The sequence below is a fragment of the Rhinolophus ferrumequinum genome, chromosome X, assembly GCF_004115265.2.
Source record: "Rhinolophus ferrumequinum isolate MPI-CBG mRhiFer1 chromosome X, mRhiFer1_v1.p, whole genome shotgun sequence".
Lineage (NCBI taxonomy): Eukaryota > Metazoa > Chordata > Mammalia > Chiroptera > Rhinolophidae > Rhinolophus > Rhinolophus ferrumequinum.
Window position 1 is genome coordinate 96104150 of NC_046284.1, and position 20668 is coordinate 96124817.

Here is a 20668-nt window from a genome sequence, read left to right on the forward strand (position 1 = left end):
CTGGAAACAAAAAATTTGCAGACTAAAAGAAAATCAGGATTTTATTTTGAATGGTTAAAACCAAAGCTTAGACAAAAAGAATTTGGAATTTCAAAACCAGATTTTTACTTTACCTATAGCAACTCAATTAATCCTCAACTCAATTCACACCCAATAATGAAGGTATAATTCATCCCTACTTGCAGATGAGGAAATGGAGGCTCAAAGAGGTTACCTAATAATAAATCCAAGGTCATTTAACACGTAAATGTTGGAGCTGGGATTTGAATCCAAGAGGCCTGGTATCAGAGCAAACAAAAAAGTAATCTGCCTTGATGTATAAGACATTTTGAACGGGTCTGGCTACTTGCCTAGAAAATTCAATCTTCCCGTCATGTTAAATATGTAGTCAAAAGTGAGCTGGCTCATTTTATAAATTAAATGTTTTCAATTAAAGTAACAGTGATCTGATAGAAAGGTATTTACTGAGAAAGGTACTTACTGACAGATTTCTTTGGGAACTAGACTTATTTTATTCTCTAGGCCAGAGAATCAAATGAAAATTCACTTGAAATCAAGACTAATATAACTGTCATTCAAACAAATAAACCAAGTTTATGTCTCTAAAAACTAGTTCAATAGTTTTTTTTAATCTTTTTTTTTAAATTTATTGGGGTGACAATTGTTAGTAAAATTACATAGATTTCAGGTGTACAATTCTGTATTACATCATCTGTAAATCTCATTGTGTGTTCACCACCCAGAGTCAGTTCTCCTCCATGACCATATATTTGATCCCCCTTACCCTCATCTCCCACTTTTTTTATCTTATTGAAAGCAGCCAAAAGATACTCAAAGATAATCAAGCCAAATGATTCTAAAACTTGGTAAAGCACTGTTTTAGAAGGAATGAAAATTTGTTTAATGATGAAAAATTTCATTAAAGGGTCTTAGTAGTTTTAGATCAGGCTAAAATTATACAAATAATAAATGTAATCTGAATGTGCCAGAGAGGTCTGAAGCATTTCGGAAGGAAGAACCCCAAGAGGTAGATGTTTCATCACAGTAGGTGAGTTTTAGAACAAAATTCAGTACATGCAACATTCCATCAAATAATATTAGTTGCTCTTTTATAAAATATGTTTTTCTGTTTTGAATTTTCTCACTGCCATTTTTTTTATTAGAACTTGAGTGACTCAACGCCTGATGGACTCTATTCATAATTCAGAGCAGAGCTGAAAATGTTTTACAATCTTTGATTAATTAGCTCAGAACCTAACTAGTGAAGCTGGAAAATGGTTAATGTTTCCAGTGAGTATGTGTTACTGAGGAGGACCCAGCAGCATTTCTATCCAGTACTCACATGGCTTCTCCTTTTCCTTGAATAAGTATGAAGGGAAGACTATCAGAGATGAAGGACAAAAACCAGAGCCCTAATCTGAAACGTTGCCTAACTGAGAACAAGATGGGACATTCCAACAAGAGGTTGTCCAAAATTTTGAAGATTCTTTATCAAGATGGACGTTCTGGGGAAAATGGGTGGAGTGACACAAGTCACTTAACATCTTTGTGTTAATTACTTTGTCCACAGGGTAAGAATATGTGGAGATAACTTTGAGAGAATAGATAAAATGTTTGTAAATAACAATACAAAATGTAAGGCATTATCTTGAAAACTGTCACTAGGGTATAGACATGTTGCCAAGAAACAAAATTATGCTGAGTATAGCGTCAATTCAACTTATTTTACAATAAGTTGAAAACAGTATAGCTGGGGAATGAAGAAGAGAATATGATTTTGTTGGTGTGTCTTTTTACAAATAATTATGAAGATTATTATTTTGCAAGGTGACACACAGCTTACATAAAGTAAACCTCTATAATTTAGATATAATTATTTAAAAACTGTTAAGGTTTGGATTCAGCATACTTGATGGGGGATTTGATAGCTGTACTGCTGTATGAGGCAGCAGGAGGAATCTCAAGTCCCAAAATATCCCTTATGACCACTATTAAAAACTGAATGCTAAAAATTCATTCTTGAAGGATTCTGGTATAAGACAGCAACATACAAAGAACCTGAACTTAACTCCTCTCACAGATACACCGAATCTACAGCTACATATGGAACAAATTCCTGTGGAAAAAACCTAAGAAATACCTGAGCAACTCCTACACATTGGGTGAAAAGAAACAAACAAAACCAAAAACAACAAAACATTGAAGCAGGTAGGAGAGGCTGACATAAGATCTCTCTATAAACCCAATCCCCGGCACAGGGCAGTGACCCATCATCAGGTGGAAACTCAAAACCACAAGCTTCTCCCTGAATAGCAAAGCGTTCGAATCCCATATAAGGAACCCCAACTTTTTAGATCTGCACCTGAGAGATTAGCCCCCAAAACGTCTAGCTTTGAAAGCCAATGGGGCTCATGTCCAGGAGACCCACAGGCTATAGCAAACTAAGAAATGGTTCTTAAATGGTTCATGTGAGCAGACTTGCCTAGCACCAGAAGCCAACTGAAAGGCACCCAGATTTTGTATGAAAGAGGCTTACTTGTATACTTTAAAGCATTGGCCTGAAGGGCAGGCATTTAATTTAACATACATATAGGGGCCTACTGAAGACTCTCCAGGAACAGAGACCAGTGGATGCCATCTTGGCGCCCTTTCTCTGCTTTGCTCCAGATTGCTGGTATCTCTCAGAAAGGAACTGGTACGTACCCTTTTGTGGTGCCCTGACTTTTGCAGCTGCTACAGGGGAAACCTCTATATCACCTGCTTCCGGTGGCCAGTGGGATTTGCAAGGTGGTCCCACAGGGCACTGCATATTTGCATACTTTTTAAAAAACTGCAGCATAAGGCTCTGAATTCCAATCAGCCTGAATCTAGGTGCTGATTGACATCTTCTCCTTGAAGACACTGACACATCTTGGCACACCCTCAACTATTAGGAGGCAGTCAAAATAAAACAGGCTTCTCGGACAATCACAAAGATTTGACAGAAAACCAAGAGCTAGGGCAGGATTGAATGATAAGGTTTATTTCCTACAGGAGGCCACACCTTCAAGACTGGGAGAAGTGGCTGTTTTATCTAATGCACAGATACCAACACAGAGAGTCAAATGAAATGAAGAAACAGGAATTTATTACAAATGAAAGAACAAGATTAAACCTTAGAAAAAGACTCTTATGAAATGACTTACCTGATGAAGAGTTCAAAATAATGTTCATAAAGATACTCACTACTACTACTAAAAAAAAAAAATAGTGAAAAAAAAAGATACTCACTGAGCTTGGGAAGAGAATGGATAAACAAAGTGAGAACTTCAACAAAGGAAATATAAGAAAGTACCAAATAGAAGCCACAGAGCTGAAGAATACAATAACTGCACTGAAAAACATACTAGAGGAGTTCAACAACAGATAGATGAAACAAAGAAAGGATCAGGAAACTGTCACACAGGGCAGAGTAACTCACCCAATCAGAGCAGCAAAAAGAAAAAAAAGAATTGAAAAAAGTGAAGATAGCTTAAATGACTTATAGGACAATATCAAGCAGAACAACATTTGCATTATAGGAGTCTCAGAAGAAGAGAGAGAGAAAGGGACTTCTTTCTCACAGTAAACCTCTTTCACAGAAAACTTATTTGAAGAAATAATGGCTACCTATGTAACTTTACTAACCATTGTCACCCCAATAAACTTTAATTTAAAAAAAAAAGAAATAATGCATGAAAACTTCTCTGACCTGTGGAAGGAAACAGACATCGAGATGCAGAAAGATCAGGTGACAAATAAGATGAACCTGTGGGTAAAAAAGGGGTTCTATGGAAGGTGACCTCGTAGGGTGATCTGATCATAAATTCCTCACTGGGTAGGTCACGGTGGGTAGTCACACCCAGGCATATAGCTTCTTTAGTAAAAGGCTTATCTTTGCTTTAAACAAGCCCTGTCTATTGCTTCTGTGCATCTAGGTTAACACACCTTTGAAATGCCCCCTCTTTCAGACCTCTCCATCTAACGCATGACTACCCTTTCAGATGCCCTCCTGCTATAACTGTGACCTCCCTCAGGAGAATATATAATCTTGTTAACTATCCTGTAATCTGATCCCAGCCTTGCTTTCTCCCACCTTCATGTCTCCTTCCTTACATTCCCTCCTTAATTCCAAATGCATAAAAGAAGCTGCAAATTGCCCTTTGTTGGAAGCATTTTTCTCAATCTGGTGAGATCTGGCTTCTAGGCATATACTGGTTTTGGCTCAAATAAATTATTATGAAAATTCTCTACAGGTTTGGATATTCTTACGTTGACATGTCCACACCACCCAAAGCAATCTACAGACTCAATGCAATCCCTATTAAAATTCCAATGACATTTTTCACAGAAATAGATCAAACAATTCTAACGTGTATGGAACCACAAAAGACTCCAAATAGAAAAAGCAATCTTGAGAAAGAATAACAAAGCTGAACGTATCATGTTCCCTGACACTACAAAGCTATAGTAATCAAAACAGTATGGCAGTGGCATAAAAACAGACACATACCACAGATCAATGGAACAGATTGAGCCCAGAAATAAACCCACACATACATGGTCAATTAATTTACAACAAAGGAGTCAAGACTACATAGTGGGGAAAGGATGGTCTGTTCAATAACTGATACTGGATAAACTGGATAGCAACATGTGAAAGAATGAAACTGGATGACTATCTTACACCATACACAAAAATCAACTCAAAACAGATTTAAAATGTGAATATAAGACCCGAAACCATAAAACTCCTGGAAGAAAACATAGGCAGTAAGCTACTTAACATGGGTCCTGGCAATGGTGTTTTGGATTTGACACCAAAAGCCAAGGAAACAAAAGCAAAAATAAACAAGTGGGACTACATCAAACTAAAAAGCTCTGCACAGCAAAGGAAACCATCAACAAAATGAAAAGGCGACCTATTGAATGCGAGAAAATATTTGCAAATCATAAGCTGACAAAGGGTTACTATCCAAAATATATGAAGAACTCAGCTCAATAAGAAAAAGAAACAATCCAATTAAAAAGTAGGTGAAGGATATGAACAGACATTTTTCCAAAGAAGACATACTGATGGCCAATAGGTACATGAAAGGTGCTCAGCATCACTAATCATCAGGGAAATGCAACTCAAAACCACGATGAGATACCACGTCACCCTAGTCAAAATGGCTATTATAAAAAAAGACAAGAAATATGAAGTGTTGGCAAGGATGGGGAGAAAAGGGAACCCTCGTGCACTGTTGGTGGGAATGAAAATTGGTGCAGCCATTATGGAAAACAGTACAAATGTTCCTCAAAAAATGAAAAACAGAACTACTATATGATCCAGCACTCCCTCTTCTGGGTATTTACCTGAAAGAAATAAAAGCAGGATCTCAAAGAGATATCTGCGTTACTATGTTCATTTGCAACGTTAGTTATAACACAATAGCCCAAATATGAAAACAACTTAAGTGTCCATCAACGGATGAATGGATAAAAAAGATGTGGTGTATATATAGACAAAACAGTATTATTTTGCCTCGTGAAAGAAGAAAATCCTGCCTTTTGCAACAACTTAGATGAAACTTGAAGGCATTATGCTAAGTGAAATAAGCAAACAGAGAAAGACAATACTATATCACTTATATGCGGAATGTAAAAAAGCCAAACTCATAGAAACAGAGTAGAATAGTAGTTACCAGAGGCTGGGGGATGGGGGAAATGGGGAGATGTTGGCCCAAGGGTACAAACTTTGGGGATCTAATGTCCAGCATAGTCATTATCATTAACAATATTGTATTATATACTTGAATGTTGCTGAGAGTAGATCTTAAATGTTCTTGCCGTCGAAAAGAAATGGTAACTACGTGAGGTGATAGAAGTTTTAGCTAATGCTTTGGTGGCAATCATATATAAGTGTACTGAATCAACATATTGCACACCTTAGAATTACACAATGTTATATCTCAAAAAAATTCTAGAAAAACAAATCAACAGTGACCAAATGAGTTTCATTCCCCCAAAAAATTCCACGTAGGGAAATGTATTAATATAATTCAGAACATTATTAAGGGAGAAATATATATATGATAATAGTATTTGGATTGTAATTATTATTTTTGTAAGTATTTCTAGATTATTGTCTCCCCCCCTTTACAGAACCCCTTGTTTTCTCCTGGACTTTCTACTGAGTGGTTATTGGTTATCCTAGGAGGTCCATCTATGACTTAATTATTTCTCACAGGGAGCTTCAATCTACTATTATATTCATTATCAAAAATTTGACTTCAGGGGCCGGCCCGGTGGCTCAGGCGGTTAGAGCTCCGTGCTCCTAACTCCGAAGGCTGCCAGTTCGATTCCCACATGGGCCAGTGGGCTCTCAACCACAAGGTTACCAGTTCAACTCCTTGAGTCCAGCAAGGGATGGTGGACTCTGCCCTCTGCAACTAAGATTGAACACGGCACCTTGAGCTGAGCTGCCTCCCGGATGGCTCAGTTGGTTGGAGCGTGTCCTCTCAACCACAAGGTTGCTGGTTCGACTCCCACAAGGGATGGTGGGCTGAGCCCCCTGCAGCTAACAACAGCAACTGACCCTGGAGCTGAGCTATGCCCTCCACAACTAAGACTGAAAGGACAACAACCTGACTTGGAAAAAAGTCCTGGAAGTACTGTCCCCAATAGTCCTGTTCCTCTTCCCCAATAAAATCTTATAAAAAAAAATTGACTTCAGGAACTGTTACATTTTCAACACTTATATTGAGTACGGATTTCTTTTTATACCAAATTATTGGTAGAAATTGTACAAAAAAGGAAAACATAAGTAGAGCTTTTATAATTGGAGCATGCATGCCTGGCACTGGTGAGCATGTGAAGTCACACCTGTGTCTATGGAGAAGCCAGCCTAAGGCACAGTTCCTATACTGACTGACAAGGGTTAGCCTGCCAAACAGGTACTCCACTACGCCAGTTTCCAGGGCTCCAAGCTGTTACTGAGAAACCATAAACATTAACATTTGCATAATTTAAGGAGCTGACATATTTCAGATAAAGTTTGAAGACTCCATTTATTGTAATCCCTGCCCAATCCCATTTTTCATTTCTTCCATAGAGGCAACCACTATGATGAATTTTAGACCATGTTTTTTCTATACTTTTATCATACACATGCACCCACAGACACCAGGCCCCCAAATCACCAATCTCACACCACCCCACATAACCACATTGTGTATAAGGGGAAGTAAAGGTGTTTTAAGGACAGCACGCATGTTCTGAATGAGGAACCACAGGAAGCCACGCTCATGTCTATGGGGAAGCCAGCCTACCCTAAGGCTCCATTTTCCCTTATCACTGTTGCCCACAGTGAGCTTGTTAAAGAGATACTCTGCCAGATGGCTTCCCGGGTTCCCTTCTTGCTATCTTGAATCAACAAATGTTGATATTTACGTATTATAATAAATTAAATTCTCAGGTAAAGTTGAACACCCCTTTATTTTAATCTGTGCCCAATCCCTTTCCCTTCACTTCTTCCCTAGAAGCAACTGAAATCCTGATGCACCCACATTCACCAGGGCCCCACTTCACCCCACCTCCACATACCACTGTGCTTATAAGGGGAAGATTTGTTTTCTAGGGTCCCACGCAATACCTTCTCCCTCCATCTACAGAGCCAGAGCTGCATGTGGATGGGGCATGGGTGGCTGGAGAGACTCCTAGATGCTTGTTTTAAAACTCAGAAGGTGAGGGTTTAGCAAAAGAATCAACCAGAGACATTTGTTTATTTAGGAACCAAATAACTTTATTGGAAGAAATGGCAAAACCAGAAGATAATAATTTAAGTGAACGCTTTTCAAAGGCAATAAATACTGCAATGTGCCTGATCAGCATGGTGACCAGGGGAAGTCACCCAGTGGCTATAGGGCAGGCAGTCCAAACTCAGTTCTTTTCCTCACTGTCGCCCAGGGTGAGCTTGTCAAAGAGGTAGTCTGCCAAGCCGGATTCCGGGGCTCCCATCTTGCGCAGCTTGGTGATGTGGTCCCCCAGCTCTTTGATGAACTCCACCTGCCCCTGCAGGCAGTGACTGCTCAGGAAGGCGCACAGGTGGGCGTCCTTCATCTCGGTGGCCAGCTGGTGCAGGTTGAGCAGGCTCTGGTTCACGCTCCACTCCAGGTGCAAGGCGCACTCCATGGCCTTCAGGCCATTCTCCCAGCGGTTGCGGTCAGGCCTGCTGATGTCGCGCAGGCGGAGGTGGCCCCCGCGCTGGTTCTGCAGCTCCATCAGCCTCTCCGCGTGCTTCCTCTCCTGGCTGGACTGCTGCAGGAAGAACTGGGCGAAGTGCTTCAAGGCCACCTCGTGGCTGCTGAAATAGGAGGCCATGGACTCATACACGTAGGAGGCGTAGAGCTCCAGGGAGATCTGGTAGTTGATGGCGGCCTCGCATTTGAGGTGGTAGTTTTCGCTGACAAACGGGGGCGGCGTGGTCGTCATGGCTGGAGGTGCGGGCCGAGGCGAGGGCGAACGCGGCGGCTGGGCCTTGGAGTGTCGCAGGAGCAGGCGACCAGGGCAGCCAGAAGCTGAGTCAGGGGCGGTTTTCCCAGGTACCTCAGCAAACTCCCAAGATGGACCAGGAGGACGCCCTCTGCTGGGCTGGGTGGAAGGTGTGGGTGGGGACCTGAAATGAGTTCCCTTGAGGGCTGGGGGGCGGGATGGTGGCCTTTACACTACAAGGCCAGTGCAGGGAGGGGAGAGAGCTCACTGTTCCAGGGTCCATCCCAGCCTTGTGAGCGCAAAAGACTCTGTGCCGAGCACTTGGCATCGAAAAGTTTTTAGTTTAATAAATTTTTAATTTTCCAAGCACTTTCTATTATTCTGGTTATTCTCTTTAATAGCACCATGTTCTCATTTTAAAGAAATTACTAAAAATTGTGAGAATATTATTATAATTTGGATTTTTGATAAAGTTCTCTTTCCTGGTATATGTAGGTCAGATATTATATATATATATATATATATATATATATTATTCACACACATATATGTATATATACATACACACACACACACACACACACACACACGTGTAGATATACAGAGGGTGCCAAATAAATGTATACAGTTTGCGGAAGGGAAAATCTGTACTAAAATTGTAACACCCAGTATATACCGATAACAAAAGATTAGTACAAGTCACGTTTGTCTTCTACAGTTACAAGAGTTGTTCAAAATGGTTACCATCAGTGTACTTTTATTTTATTTTTTTCATCACTGTAAATTTAAAACAGTTCTTTCCAATCTTAAGATGTGTATACTTTTTTTTGGCAGCCATATATATATATATATATATATATATATATATATATATATATGATTAAGTTGGTGCAAAAGTAATTGCGGTTTAAAAGGTTAAATATAATTTTAAAAACAGCTATTACCTTTGCATCAACCATATATAGATATAGATACAGCAATATAGGTATAGACATAGATATTTTTTACTCCTGAAATAGCTCAGTTTGTTCATCCTGATCTCTTACACTTTCCTCAAATATCTTGCAAGCATCTGTGGTTTCCTATTTGGGAGTAATGGGCCCATTTGATTAGTATAAGTAATTGGCATGGATGTGATCTACAGTGGTAATGTCCATTTGTCTGGTAGGCTGGTCCTCCGAATGGAATTTGAAGTGTGTGAGTTATGCAGTGGTTTCCTTTGGTGGTGCATTTTATGGAGCTTGCAGGTAGGAGAGGGACCCTCCCAAATGCCAAAAGCATGGCATTTCACTAACATTGGAAGACTTCTGGGGATCTGTCTTGTAGGTGGTAGGTGTGCCCTTCTGTTTTCTTTCCTTTTTGCTAGGCAAGTTGGCATTGTCTCTGATTTGTTCTATTTTGGTTTCCTTCTTCCTCAAATAATTCAGTGTCTCTGGAGTGTAGTTTGGGGATTAAAGCAGATCCAATGCCAAATGGTTTTGTCCAATGTAAGTAAGGTTGGGGTAGGGTCAGAGCAGGACAGCAGCAAACAGATCAGTTATTCAAGTGGTAGCTCTTGAATGTCACAGTCCACCCAGGACCCTCTACAGTCTTTTGAATTCACAGACTCTGTTCTTGAACTTTCCTTGTATGTGCTTGCCTTTCTATTGCAGGTATTTTAAATTCTCTGGTTTTGTTGGTTTGTAAGTGTCCCGTTTCTATCGCCAAGATTTCCTCATAATGGCTGGTTAGCTATCTCTATCTTTGCCAGTTAGTATGTTGAGATCATTGTTTCTGTGTCCAAACCACCACCATAGTTCAGTTATATCATTTTTCCCTTTTTAGAAATACAAATACTCATTTTTTAAATAGTTAAGCATTCACATGACTCAAAAGCCACATACTTCTACCCTCTGTAGCCAACCAATGAACTATTATGGTTATAATCAGGAGAAGAAAGGAAGAAAAAAAAGAAACAATCCTCATGTTAAGAAAAAGTACAGAGTCATAAGAGAGGAATGTTTAGAAACATTGGTTTAGAAGCATATGATTTTCGAGGGCACATGGAACAATTACCAAGACTGACTTTATTTTTGGACCATGCAACAGGTCTAAAAAATTTTAAATGGATTTAAATCATTTTTCAGTAAGTTTCAGGTGTACAAAACAATGTACTAGTTAGACATTGACAGCCCTCCCAAAGTGATAACCCCCCCATCTACTACCCCTCTGACACTGTATATAGTTGTTACAATTCCATTGACGATATTCCCAAGGTGTACTCCGCATTCTGTGAAAATATCTACGTCTATCTATGTATGTATCTGTATACACACACACACACACACACACACACACACACACACACGGTGCTAAAAAGTGTATGCACAATTTAAGGAAGGAAAAACCTATTAAAATTGTAGTATTCAATATATACCGATAACAAAAGATGAAGATAACTCAGGTTTGACTTCTGCAATTACAAGAGGTGCTCAAAATGGTTACCGTCAGCATCCAGACACTTCTAATTATGGCAAACTACTTCTTGAGCAACACTGACCAAAGTGTGCAGTTGTATACATTTTTTGGCACCCCTGGTGTGTGTGTGTGTGTGTGTGTGTGTGTGTGTGTGTGTGTGTAATTATAGTTGACATTCAGTATTCTTAAACTTCAGCTGCAGGTTTATATCACAGTGGTGAGACACCTACATAGTCTGTGAAGTGGTCTCCCTAGTAAGTCCAGTGACCATCTGGCACCCTACATAATCTTTAAAACATTATTTATTTTATTCTCCAAAATGCATTTCCTATCTCCATGGCTATATTGTGATGAGAATTTGTACTTTCTAATCCCTTTACCTTCTCCCACATCCCCACTCTCCTTCCATCTACGAACCATCAATTTTTTCCCTATATCTCTGAGTCTATTTCTCTCTTTTTTTGGTCACGTATTCTGTTCTTAGATTCCACATATAAGTATGATCCTATGGCATTTGTCTTTCCCCGTCTGACTTATTTCACTTAGCATAATATTCTCTACGTCCATCCATGTCGTTGCACACGGTAAGATTTCATTCTTCTTTATTGCTGACTAATACTTCAGATGGGTCATGAGGTAGTTCCATTTTATTTTATTTTATTAAATTTTCTTTTTATTGGGGAATGTTGGTGAACAGTGTGTTTTTCCATGGCCTATCAGCTCCAAGTCAAGTCGTCGTCCTTCAATCTAGTTGTGGAGGGCGCAGCTCAGCTCCACGTCTAGTCGTCTAGTCGCTGTTTTCAATCTTTAGTTACAAGGGGCACAGCCCACCATCCCATGCGGGGATTGAACTGGCAACCTTGTTGTTAAGAGCTTGCACTCTAACCAACTGAGCCATCCGGCCAGCCCTCCTGCAGCTCAGCAGAGGCTCGTTGTCTTCAATCTAGTTGTGGTGGGCGCAGTTCATTGGCCCATGTGGGAATTGAACCAGCAACCCTGTAGTTAACAGCTCATGCTCTCACCAAATGAACCATCTGGCCACCCCCAAGGTCGTTCCATTTCCAATTTTTTGAGGTACCTAGATACTGTTTTTTCCATAGTTGCACCAATTTGCAATCCCACCAACAGTGCACGAGGGTTCCCTTTTCTCCACTTCCTCGCTAGCACTTGTTTTTGATTTATCGATGATGATAGGCTTTCTGACTGGAGTGAGGTGGTATCTCATTGTGGGTTTTATTTGCATGTCTCTAGTGATTAATGAGATTGAACGTTTTTTCATGTCTGTTGGCCATCTGTGTGTCCTCTTTAGAGAAAGGTCTCTTGATGTCCTTTGCCCATTTTTTTTTAGTGTTGTTTGTTTTTTGGTATTGAGTTATATGAGTTTTTTATAAATTTTGGATATTAACCCCCTCGTGGCTGCTGAAATAGGAGGCCATGGACTCATACACGTAGGAGGCGTAGAGCTCCAGGACGATCTGGTTGTTGATGGCAGCTTCGCATTCGGGGTAGTAGTTCTGGCACACGTACGAGGGCGGCGCGGTTGTCATGGCTGGAGGCGCAGGTGCAGCGGGTGCCAAGGCCAAGGTGGCTCGGAAGGGGGGTATGGGGTCCAGCGGCAGTAGGGGTGCAGGCAGTGGCAGCACAGCCTCGGAGCATTCCCAAGATGGTTGACCCGGGCTTTCTCAAGTGGGCTCTGGGGCCTGATGACAGCTTTGAGATGGGACTGGAAATGGGGTCCATAATGGGTAAAGAGGGTGAGGGAGGTTCCAGTGCTGGTGGGTGGGCAAGTATGCGAGTGCTGTGTTTAAGTTCCAACTGAGGCTGCATGAGGCAGGGCGAACTGGCCAAACACCTGGCATCTATTAAGTTTTTAATTTTGCAATAATATTTTTGTTGTTCAAATACTTTATCTTGTTCTCTAATTGATTTCTTCTACTGCAGCCTGTTCTTATTTTTATAGTCCCATCATCTCTTAAAATTCTCAGAATATGAATTTGAAATTTTTTGGTAAAGTTGTTTTCTGTTTCCTGTATTTTTTTAAATTAAATTTATTAGGGTGTCAATAGTAAAATTACATAGATTTCAGGTGTACAATTCTGTATTACATCATCTATAAATCCCATTGTGTGTTCACCACCCAGAGTCAGTTCTCCTTCCATCACCATATATTTGGCCCCCTTTTCCATCTTCTACCATCCCCCTGCCCCCTTACCCTCTGGTAACCACTAAACTATTGTCTGTGTCTATGAGTTTTTGTTTCTTTGTTTGTCTTGTTCCTTTGTTGCTTTCAGTTTTATATCCCACATACGAGTGAAGTCATATGGTTCTTGACTTTTTCTGTCTGACGTGTTTCACTTAGCATAATAATGACAATATCCATCCAGGTTGTCGCAAATGGTACTATTTCATCTTTTCTTATGGCAGAGTAGTATTCCATTGTGTATATGTAGCACATCTTCTTTATCCAATCATCTATCGAAGGACACTTTGGTTGTTTCCATGTCTTGGTCACTGTAAATAATGCTGCAATGAACAACTTTCCAGAAACAGTTCTGTTTGTTCATCATGATATTCTTTCACTTTACTCAAGTATTTTGCAAACCTTTGTCCATTAATATTTAGGAGTAAAGGGTGCATTTAGTCAGCCTAGATAATTAGCATGGATATGATCTACAGTTGTGATGTTCATTTCACTAATATGCGTAGGCTTCTCCTCAGAGTCTGAGGGTACAGGTAGGAGTGTGTAGGGAAGGCAGAGTGTGTCAATTAGGGAGTGGTGTTCTCCTTTGGGGGTACATGGCATGGTGCTTGCAGGTAACATAGGGACCCTCCCCATTGCCAAAACAAACATGACATTCCTGCAGTGGAAGACTAGTGTTTTCCCTTCTAGGTAGATGTGTCCTATTGTTTCCCTTTTGTGCAAGCTCATTCCCTGTCTTTGGAGTGTAGTTTGGGAATTTAAAGGGGTCAAATAATACAACTACTTATTGACCTCTTTAAGTAGGGGTCCGGGAAGGTCAGAGCAGGGTAGGGTAAAACAAATCTTCTGTTCACAGAGTATCTCTTTAATCTCATAGTTGACCTAGGAGCCTCCACAGTACTGTGATTTTGTTGACTGTTCTTGAAGTTTCTCCAAATGTGCTGGTGTTTTCTACTGCAGGTGTTTCAAGTTCTCTGAATTAACTAATCTAATGGCATCTTGCTTTTGCTATCTTCCAATAATTCCTTATAATTTCTGGTCTGCTAATGATCTTTGTGTGTGTGTGTATGTGTGTGTGTGTGTATAAAATATTTTTTGTGTGTTTAGCCACTACCATAATTCAATTATCATTTTGTATTTCTAAAAATGTAAATAATTTTCTGAATAGGTAATATACTCACTTGGTTCAAAGCCACACAGCTCTCCTCTTTGTAGACAACTAGTGTGGTATTAGTTGTTATAATCAGGAGAAGAATGAGGAAGAAAAGGAAGAAATAATGTTCAAGAGACAGAAGAGATTTTAAAATACAGTTGACCCTGAACATCATAGGTTTGAACTATGTGGGTCTACTTATACACGGATTTTTTCCAATAAATACTGTAAATGTATTTTCTCTTTCTTATGATTTTCTTAATAACATTTTCTCTAGCTTTATTGTAAGAATACAGTATATAATACATATAACACAAAATACGTGTTAATCGGCTGATTATGTTATCGGTAAGGGTTCTGGCTAACAGTAGGCTATTAGTAGTTAAGTTTTTGGGAAGTCAAAGTTTATATGGGAATTTTCAACTGCATGGGGTTTGGCGCCCCTAACCCCCATGTTCGTCAAGGGTCAACTGTATATTCTTTAGAAGCACATTGTTCTCAAGTGCACACTGAATATTTACCAAGATTAATAATATTCTGGGCCATAACCAAGTCTCAATACATTTCAAAGGATTCAAATCATACCAGATTAGAAAATAAAAACTATCTCAAATAAAAAAATCTAACTATCTTCCTTAAGGAACTAAATTAAAAAAAAAGTGATATATACCCAAATCAAGCAGAAGGCAGGAAATTATAAAGAAAGGAGAATTCAGTAAAATAGAAAATAAACAAAAAAAATAGAGAAAATAAATTAAACCAAACATAGATTCTTTGAGGTTAAAAATCAGATAACTCTCTAGGCAGGCTGATCAAGAAACAAAGAGAGAAGACATAAATTACCCCTATCAATCATGAGAGAGAAGAGATTACTATAGGTTATGAAAAGGGAATAATATTGCCATAACTAACTTAGATTAATTATGATTCACCTCTAGCAACTGGGTGTATTACAACTGGGCATATTATTACAAAATTGGGGATCTCTTAGCAAGAAGGGAGTAAAATGGTTTTTAGATCAGTAATCAACAGTGTCTGTATTCTCTTCATTAGCAACTTAGAATACATTAATTCAAGCAATTACTTTATTTTCTCTCCAAGAATATTGGTGGTAGGGCAACCCATAATCAAACTGCAATAAGCACTGGATTTCTAGGATAATGGAAGTAATATAAGAGGTGGTAGAGTAGAGAAAGCAAACAGAATGCTGTATGCTGGAACAAAGTATCTTTCTGCAGTAAGTTAAGGGATACTAAAATCCCTAGTAGATAATTATTTATCTCTGTTTTGTCTACAGTTTGCCCTGAAATTTAATATTTTAAAATAGAAAACAGCAAAGTGGAATGTAGCAGTTTTAATGAAAAACTAATATAAATTCTGTTTATGGGGAAATATTATTTTTATTAGTTTATCTCATTTTAGTTATTAGTACACACCTGGATCTTTATAATGTAATTTGTCTTTCTAAGTAGCAAGAATGAATCTCTGTAAGATTGAAAAGTTTCATTAACTTTAAATAGAACTAATTCTTTATCATCTCCTCAACCTCTGCAGACGACATAATGAAACCATATCAGTTTATTTGGCTTAAAGACAGCTCCCTTAAAAATGATCTCACCATGAAACCAAATAATTTCAAAATTGTCTAAAAGTTCAGGTTGCCCCTTCTCAGGTAACAACAAGAAATCTCAGCCTATCCCTATATTCCTTCCTAATTGGCCCAATTATATTGCAAGTTCTATGAGGTTTTCTTCTCTTCTAGATATCCTGCCTTGTGCTCCAAGTGTGTCAGCTACAAGGTATGATGCTCTTGAGTACTAGATTCAGAATGAAAAGCCAGGAGTTTCAACTCTAGTCAGAAATCTGGCATATCATCGGTCTTTTTTGGCACTCACAATATTGGTCTAAATATGGAAAGAATATTAACTGCTTTGACTGTCCCAATTGGTGTTGTTCTAAAGCGTTTTAAACAGTAAAAATAAAAATACAGCTGAGAGTAGGTACCAGCCACCAGTTTTTCCATTTCAATCATATCAGGGCTTGAATAAGTATACGGTGATGTGCCTTTATTAATAGCCTAATAAAAAACAGCAGAAGCAACCTGGAGGTAAATTGTTCCATTGCAAAAACCCTGGCATAACTATCACCAGTTAAATTAGGAGGGAACTGTGTTCAATGCAGAGGGAGGGGAGGGAAAACACTGAAATAGGAGACTGGGTCCCATTTGGGGCTGCACCAATCAGTATCTTACTATGAGAAAATGAGCAAATCGACAATTTATCTGTTATTTCCTTATTTGTGAAATGAAGAGCTTGACTTACTTGCTTTTCGTGGACCGTATTAGTTATAAAGATGATTGGAGCCTATTCCATCACTCTTTCTTCAACAATGAAATGGAAAGATAAATCAGCTTTTAGTCTATTCATGATGAGCAATAACGTGTATCAAATATTAGATTTGGGAATGAGATAGTATCTTAACATTCAAATAATAATGCTATTTTAAATTATGACATTAGTGTGATCCTCTAAAGCAGGGGTGTCCAAACTTTTTTCAACGGTTTTCACCAAGGGCCATATGCGGTAAAATACACAAACAGCCCGGCCACTCACTCGAGGTGAAGGACGTATTGCCTCACCTGGTTTATTTAAGTAAACGAAATATATTTTTGGAATTTGCTGCGGGCCAATTGAAAATGGATTGCAGGCCGCAGTTGGCCCGCGGGCCGCAGTTTGGATACCCCTGCTCCAAAGCATACAATTTAAGAAAAGGCAGAGCCCTCTTCGCTCTGCTGGTTGCTGTATGTGCAGTGGGAGAACAGATCCCCTGTTTCAGCTTAATGGTACCCAAGACCTAGGGTGGACAATATATGGCTATTGCAAAGTTCCAATTTCCTTTGCCACTGATTTTATTGTATTTTGGAAGTGGATAAACTGAATCTTATTTCTATGGTTACTGGTATGCCAACCATGAGAGCCATCCATGCTCAGAAGCCTTGCTCTGGGGGGACAGTGCCCTAGCACTGGGGCAAAGAACCAGTGACAGCTCCCAATATTGAAGGAATCAGCAGCAACCCACTGTAACACCAATTGATTTACAGTAGTGGTCCCACCCAGACAGGATTCTCTGAGGAGTGGGCAGGGGTGGTGACTGGTTGCTATATTTTATCAAATACGCCAGTGATTGAATAGCACACTATTTTTTTATGCATTAAAAAGAGGGAAAAAACATTCTTTCAACTAATCCACGGCATATCAGTGATTGCAAACTGTACCTCAATTTCAGAGAAGTTAAAATTGAATTAATGATCCGAGAATTAATGAAATATGGTAATATTTATTTGGTTTTGCCATCCACTTGCCTGAATACATTTATCAAAGTAGCTACTTTTTTTTTTTAGTATTCCTAATTATTTATACTTTTTGGTAATCTATTTGTGGTCCTGACTAATAGTCTACAGTACTATGTACGATGATAGAAAACATTAATAAAGAAAAAAAATTGGCATTTTCTGTTGGATCCTGTGTTATTTTACAACACCCCAGCCTCATCTTAAAATGGACGTTTTCTGACTTTCTTATTTTCCTTTTTTTGGAGGAAGAGGTTTAGTGTATTAGGATAAAGAATGCAATTCCCTGGGTAACAGGTAAGCAAACCCCTGTTCTCTGAATTCATAACTAACCTCCTCTTAGCATGCTATGGGAGGCATATGATATCATCTTTCAGATGAAATAACAGATGCAGTAAACATTTCCCAAGCAAAGTTGCTGATCTAGGGTTCTACTCAAACCCCAACTTGAATATGAAGGTTTTATTCTCCTCAGTCCCACTGGCTAACTGTAGCTCACTGTTGGGTAATGCAAACCATTTATAACAATGACGGTACTGCCTACGAAGCAGTCCAGCAGTCCGCAGCAGCAGCATGGCGGCCGACACGGCCACTAGGACCACTGATGCACATGCCAGGTTGGCTGCTCATACTTGCAGAGATTCAAATTTACCATTTCAACCCCAAGACTTTGAACTACTGGGGGGAGCTCCAAAAGAGCCAGTGGTAGGGTACCTGCAAGAAAACAACACTGCCATTTCATTCCCCGAGTTGACATCATCCACTTCAGCAGTGGACTGGCTGATGTGCGCCACTTCTGCCCCTGTCCCCATAGTAAGGGCAGGGGAGACATGAGGAAAAGCAATGGGGTCAGCAATGGAACAGACCCTTTCCAATGATTAAAATAAGGTATGAGAATCTCCAATAGGTTAGATAGATACTGTGGAAAGCTTGAGCCATGTTGCTGCTACTCTGCCCCAGGGGGCTGTTTGCCAGGCAAAGGGCCCCAACAACAAGAAAGTGAGCTGTGCATAGCAGGGTGGGAGCCAGCTGGGGAAGAAGGCACAAGAGGCCAACAGAGTCATAGCTCCTATTCCTGGAACTGTGCTGTGGAAGGCTTCTTCTAGGACCCCTTGAGGAACACAGTACACCTCCCACTCAACTTATAAGGAGGCCCACCAAAAAATTAGCGACAGTCAAGAAGGGGCCACAAATACTATTCGGCAGTAAGAAATGATGAAATACAACCATTTGTGACAACATGGATGGATCTTGAGATATAATGCTAAGCGAAATAAGTCAGACAGAAAAAGCAGAGAACCATACGATTTCACTGATATGTGGGATATAAACCAAAAACAACAAAAGAACAAGACAAACAAATGAGAAACAAAAACTCATAGACACAAACAACAGTTTAGTGGTTACCAGAGGGTAAGGGGGGTGGGGGGTGGGAGATGAGGGTAAGGGGGATCAAATATATGGTGATGGAAGGAGAACTGACTCTGGGTGGTGAACACACAATGGGATTTATAGATGATGTAATACAGAATTGTACACCTGAAATCTATGTAACTTTACTAACAACTGTCACCCCAATAAACTTTAACTAAAAAAAAGAAGGGGCCACAGCAATACCAGTTCAGTTAGAGACATCTAACCCCTTTCTCTTCCCTCCTCCTCAGACCTCAAGATACCAGAGGGAAGAGAAATGGGAAGAGGTAAGGGTTAAAGAGCAGGTCATGCCCCTCTCCTCACTCCTTGATCTTAAGGTCAAGGACTAGCAGGAGCTGGAGGAGCGGAGGAGGAAAAGGTAAGCATGAAATAAATCCAACGCTGAAGTTTTAAATGGAAGAGAGTGGATAGGAGTTTCTGTGCCCACAGTGCCTAGAAAGGTATGAGATCTGCCTGTCTCTAAGGAACAGAAGTTTAGAGTCTTAAACTAGAATGGCTACACAAGCCAAGGTCTTTTTTAAGCACATGACTCATCATTTATGTGACTGTAAACTCTGGGGCAATATGGCCATGGAACTTTTGGGATTCCACCAGATCCATTAGAAGAACTCATTCTTGCAAATTAATTCTAATGAGCAGCACTGATGAGTTCTGAAATTCTATATGTGCCCTCAGTGCAATCGTGGGTGAACAGCAGCATATTTAGAGGTTAAACAGAGCATCACTAAAACTAGACATTCTGACCAGAATGTGCAGAGTTATATTAAAACTATGGTGTAGATGATTATACAAGTGACCAAATATAGACCTGTCAGCCCCACCAGTACCCCATCTCTGAGGGCAAGTCTGAAAAAGATCACCTGGCACTGGGAGAGGAAACCTGCTGAGGTAACTTCAGGTCAAGGTTAACAGACAGCTGGCATGGGCAGGAGAGACCCACACTGGAGCCAAGTCCATTGCTTTGGGAATATACAGCCTGAAACCCTCCAAATTAAGTTACTACCATAAACCTGAAAAGAGTAACTGAGACTACATAGGACTTATAATCTACAAAAGAGCTCAACTGCCAGAGAATAAAGTTCACCATTAATTAAAACATAACATCAACAATATAATCAATAAAAATTTACTTTAAGTGATCACATAATGGACAAAATGATGCCTGCTGTAAACGTCAGACCTTCTTCATCTCTCCAGTAGCTCAGAATACCAACTGCACAAAATAATACACTTTGTCCTGTTTAACTTAAGAGATCCCAAAGAAGTAGTGAGGAAGCCTGTGGGAGCCCCAGGAAACCACCCCCATGTGGCTGAAGGGAAACTTCATATTTGACTACAGCAGGAGGATCTGCGATGGGTCTAGGGAAGATGTGGGAAGATGCGGACGGACATGCATAGAGTATGGCTGGAAGATGACCACAGTGCTGCCCCGTGTTTGCCCCCTATATGTCTATGCCCAGACTCAACTCCCACCTCCCTTCCTTCTTGAATTCCCTCATTTCTCAAAGGGCAAAGTTCTGAATCACTGGCTCCAGTGCCATTTCTAATACCATTCCACAGTCAAAGAAACAGGACTCTTGGA

The 20668-nt window shown here is 39.9% G+C and overlaps 2 protein-coding genes across 3 annotated transcripts in view; both read right to left on the minus strand.

The window, feature by feature from the left end:
* The window catches only part of PRRG1 (proline rich and Gla domain 1), a 108873-nt gene that overhangs the window by 6161 nt on the left and 82044 nt on the right, over positions 1-20668 (minus strand). The window lies entirely within an intron of this gene.
* Positions 7942-8511, minus strand: LOC117029440 (ferritin heavy chain-like). Its single transcript, XM_033118731.1, has one exon. The coding sequence runs from the start codon at positions 8491-8493 to the stop codon at positions 7942-7944; it is 552 nt and encodes a 183-aa protein (XP_032974622.1). The 5' UTR covers positions 8494-8511.

What these genes read in the sequence shown, in the direction of transcription:
- LOC117029440 (XM_033118731.1), bottom strand. Translation starts at nt 8,493, where the DNA reads ATGACGACCACGCCGCCCCCGTTTGTCAGCGAAAACTACCACCTCAAA.